Source organism: Bos taurus, chromosome 3, assembly GCF_002263795.3.
Source record: "Bos taurus isolate L1 Dominette 01449 registration number 42190680 breed Hereford chromosome 3, ARS-UCD2.0, whole genome shotgun sequence".
NCBI lineage: Eukaryota > Metazoa > Chordata > Mammalia > Artiodactyla > Bovidae > Bos > Bos taurus.
In genome coordinates this window covers 20723815-20728249 of record NC_037330.1, presented here as the reverse complement: position 1 = coordinate 20728249, position 4435 = coordinate 20723815, and the positions used below count along the sequence as shown (strand labels likewise).

The window sequence follows — 4435 nt, the reverse complement described above, 5'->3', positions numbered from 1 at the left end:
TTGACCTAAGAGTCTATTCTTTGAGCATTTCTGAGGAGAAGCCTTTCTATGCCTCAGTTTCCTCACCTGTAAAGTGGGAGACAATAATGGTAACTATTTCATAAAGTTCTTGTGAGGATTAAATAAGTCAATACATGTGAAGGACCTAAAACATCTGACAGACACATACTAAGTACTCTGCAGGTATTTTCTAAACTTTGTTAATAACTTTATTTTTTCTATTTTATTTATAGTGCTTCTTGTTTGTGGTCATGACCTTTGTTTCATTTTGTGCTCACGCACTTTTCAGTTACTAAGCATTAATAGTGTCCTCCTACCAGACTATTTCAGCCCCACTACCCTTCTGGAGTAGAAGCAAATTTGGTTGATAGTTTATAAATATTCACCTTCCGGGTCAGAGGCACTCAAACATCTCTATACGTTTGCTTAGAGCCAGTAGTGATTTTATCTACTTCATTTAGTTGGAAAATATATTACAGATAAAAGAATGCAGCCAAGCTTTTTAATTAACTGGTAAATTTATTAATAACAATAGCATATACACACATTTGAAAACACACATGTAAGAAACATTAAAATTTATTCAGTCTCTGATAATGTCTGGAGTCCATTTGGATTCATGAAACACCTGCAATCAACTCCAGGACCCCTTATCCAAAAGCAGAGTTGAATAACTGATCAGATCATCAGTGCCATTATCAGCAGAATCAAGGCTTGGACAGAAAAATACAACATTCCATGATTATAGTGAAATAAAACTAAAATGCAATCGTCCTTGCATCTGAGGGTACAAAGGTGGACAATGTTAGCTACATGACCAGTGGATCACTCACTCTCAACCTCATTTTTAAAGAAATATTAACATTCTCTCTTTTTTTTTCTCTTTCTGGGATCCTCCTGGATCAGGGATCCAACCTGTGTCTTCTGCACTGGCAGGAGGATTCTTTACCAGAGCCACCAGGGAAGCCCGAACCTTGTCTATTTTATAGGGTCTCCTGAAGAGTAAATGACACTGTTAATATAAATGAAAAGTTCATCTCAATGGGGAACAAAAGATAAGGATGGAAGGAGGGTGTCATAAATGAAAAAAGGAAAAGGATCTTCTAGTGAGCAATGTTCTGAATTTAATGCAAATCCAAAGATTAGACCAAACTGAAAAGCATAAAGGAAGGACTTAAAACTGCCACCTCCTCCTTAGCGCACACACACACACACAAATACAGCCCTCCTCCCAGCTGTTGCCCTGAGGTGACCATAGCCAACTTGGGAAAGGAGCTCCGAAACATTTCCATTTTCATCATGTCTTCCCATACACCTAATGGAAATGAACCGCACCCATCCATCCACGAAGGCTATTTTTAAAAGAAGAGGGACAGAAAAATCAATTCAACAAATACTAATTCAGTAAGTACTTAAAGTGTCCACTGTGTGCCAAGCACTGGTTGGTGGGGACAATAGAGAAAAACCAAACCAAACCAATAAAGTTTCTGTTAAGGTCTTGAGGAAAATGGTAAACAAGAAAAAAAAACTAATAGCAAAACAATTTCTGACAGCTGCTAGGAAGAAGATAAAATAGTGAGGGACCAGAGACAAGGAGAGGCACAACTTCCCGAAGGTGTCTGGGAGGTGACGTTTGAGACCAAACTAAAATGACTAGTGCCTTGCAGTGACTTGACGCCGAAATATTTCGAGAAAAGAGAATTAAAAGCAAAAATGATCCACAAACCAAGAAATAACAGGAATTTCACAGCGCCAAAGTGAGCGGCGCAAACCTAGAACCTATGAATTCCAGAGCGGCGGGAGATTTTGAATATTCATGTCCAATCAGGGAAAGGCTGAGACCAGGCAGCGCGGGCTCAGTACGAAGTATCCTGAACCGCTGGTGTCCACAAGAAGCCACATCGCAAGGGCGTAACTGGTGATCCGGCACCCACGCGGCTGCCAAACTCGCAATTCTTCAGGGCTGTGATGCAATGTTCGGAAAGACCCGGGCTTGGTCGTGTCCTGGGGTCCTTTCTTAAATGTGGATAGCTGGAATCACTCACTTCGTTTTGGAACACCGGTGAAACGTACCCAACAGAGCCACCAGGACACAAGTCTAGTAGCAGTCTCAGTATCCTAATTTAGAACTGACTCATACGAAAGCTAAGCAGCAGTGAGGGTTAAGACGCGCCCTAGATTCAAAAGCAAAGCCAGTCACGCGCCAGGAATCTCAAGTCATAAGGGCTTAAAAAGCTACGTGTGTCATCTTCCATTACTTTTAGCCAACTAGAGTAACTTACTTTGTGAGGAACTGAGGAAAAACAAGTGAACAAGGCTCTTTTCTGGTGATTAGGTGGGTGGCTCTGAAAAGAGCCTTTGGAAAATCAAGCGGCTTTGCGCCTCGTGCGAGCGCCGCGTACCAGCGAGGACTCACTTGGAGCTGGTGTACTTGGTGACCGCCTTGGTGCCCTCGGACACGGCGTGCTTGGCCAGCTCGCCAGGCAGCAGCAGGCGCACGGCCGTCTGGATCTCCCGGGACGTGATGGTCGAGCGCTTGTTGTAATGCGCCAAGCGCGACGCTTCGCCCGCGATGCGCTCGAAGATGTCGTTGACAAATGAGTTCATGATGCCCATAGCCTTGGACGAAATACCGGTGTCCGGGTGCACCTGCTTCAGCACCTTGTACACGTAGATGGAATAGCTCTCCTTACGGCTGCGCTTGCGCTTCTTGCCGTTCTTCTTTTGGGCTTTAGTGACAGCTTTCTTGGAGCCCTTCTTGGGCGCGGGAGCGGATTTTGCCGGCTCAGGCATTGTAGAACAACGCCGTTTGGCAAAAAAAAGAGGTATGAGAATGGGCGGGCCTGATCCATTTATAACCACCGTATGCAAATTAAGGCTCCAAAAGTCTTACATTCCCATTGGTCCGCGGAGAGACCTTACGTTATCAGTAATAGCGACAGAACAACACCGACTCTTAACCTTATTGGCTGTTTCAGGAGCCAATTTAGGACCAATGAAAAGCTCGTTCCTGACTCCACCCCTCGGAAAACTTATAAAGGCTTTCCAATTGCTGATCTTTTTTAAGCCGAGGGGCTCTGGTTTTTAATCGTACTACTCGTATCTTTAGTTATGTCTGGTCGTGGAAAGCAGGGAGGCAAGGCCCGCGCCAAGGCCAAGTCGCGTTCGTCCCGCGCAGGCTTGCAGTTCCCGGTAGGGCGAGTGCACCGCCTGCTGCGCAAAGGCAACTACGCTGAGCGGGTGGGGGCCGGCGCGCCCGTCTACATGGCGGCGGTTCTGGAGTATCTGACAGCCGAGATCCTGGAGCTGGCCGGCAACGCGGCGCGAGACAACAAAAAGACGCGCATCATCCCTCGTCACCTGCAGTTGGCCATCCGCAACGACGAAGAGCTGAACAAGCTGTTGGGCAAGGTCACCATCGCCCAGGGCGGCGTTTTGCCCAATATCCAGGCCGTTCTGTTACCAAAGAAAACCGAAAGCCATAAAGCCAAAAGCAAATAAAGCCTTTTCAAAGTAAGCCAAAGAACAAAGGCTCTTTTTAGAGCCACCCAAGTTTTCAAAAAAAGAGCTAATGCGCTATTTTGTGATCAGCCCTTTATTTTGACACTTTGGTGGTGGCTCTTAAAAGAGCCTTTGGGGTGAGTGGGGATGGTATCAAGCCTTTTAATTACTTATTCTTGCCAGGCTTGTGACTCTCCGTTTTTTTGGGCAATAAGACTGCCTGGATATTGGGTAAGACACCGCCCTGGGCAATAGTGACACCCCCGAGTAACTTGTTGAGCTCTTCATCATTTCTCACGGCCAGTTGCAAATGGCGAGGGATGATGCGCGTCTTCTTGTTGTCTCGGGCGGCGTTGCCCGCCAGCTCCAGGATTTCCGCGGTCAGGTACTCCAGCACTGCCGCCAAGTACACAGGTGCGCCGGCCCCCACCCTTTCGGCGTAGTTCCCTTTGCGCAGCAGGCGGTGCACTCGCCCTACGGGGAACTGAAGGCCAGCGCGGGATGAGCGCGACTTGGCCTTGGCCCGAGCTTTGCCTCCCTGCTTTCCGCGGCCTGACATTACTGCTAAAACTGCAGTTACGGCTTCTTTTTCAAGGAGAAGGATATGGCAAGGGTAACCAATTTGATGTAATTTATAAGAGCTACCGGGAGGGGCGAAGGGAAGTGGTTTGATTGGCTAAAAGGGGAGTCCGATCGAACAGCCAATAGGAAAGCGAAAAGCAGACTCTTCGTTTGCATCTTGCGCTACGTGGAAATGACGGCTTCTATAAGTACCTACCAATCGTTGTGAGCCACATTAAAGCCCTTTATTTGCATGCCAGGATTTTTAAAGTGAAGGCTTTCAAACAAGACGCTCTTCTGTTTTGCTTTATTTACTGAGTGGCAATATTTTTCTGGGTTACGGGTGGTAGGTTTTTTCCCGGTTTACACCAAG

The 4435-nt window shown here is 46.6% G+C and overlaps 3 protein-coding genes across 3 annotated transcripts; 1 reads left to right on the top strand and 2 right to left on the bottom strand.

Moving 5' to 3' along the window:
• Positions 1 to 499: 499 nt before the first annotated feature.
• Positions 500 to 2827, bottom strand: H2BC21 (H2B clustered histone 21). The gene is given in 1 exon segment (NM_001099384.1): positions 500 to 2827. A coding segment is annotated over 1 exon segment (381 nt). The 5' UTR covers positions 2794 to 2827; the 3' UTR covers positions 500 to 2412.
• A 237-nt stretch (positions 2828 to 3064) lies between these two features.
• Positions 3065 to 3523, top strand: H2AC20 (H2A clustered histone 20). The gene is given in 1 exon segment (NM_001081720.2): positions 3065 to 3523. A coding segment is annotated over 1 exon segment (390 nt). The 5' UTR covers positions 3065 to 3111; the 3' UTR covers positions 3502 to 3523.
• Positions 3524 to 3641: 118 nt separating this feature from the next.
• On the bottom strand, positions 3642 to 4067 carry H2AC21 (H2A clustered histone 21). Its single transcript, XM_002686052.7, has one exon. It carries the CDS (start codon positions 4058 to 4060, stop codon positions 3668 to 3670), a length of 393 nt encoding a protein of 130 aa, XP_002686098.1. The 5' UTR covers positions 4061 to 4067; the 3' UTR covers positions 3642 to 3667.
• Positions 4068 to 4435: the final 368 nt, after the last annotated feature.

Bases quoted from the DNA above. Each gene is read 5' to 3' on its own strand.
- H2AC21 (XM_002686052.7), bottom strand. From the start codon at position 4,060: ATGTCAGGCCGCGGAAAGCAGGGAGGCAAAGCTCGGGCCAAGGCCAAG.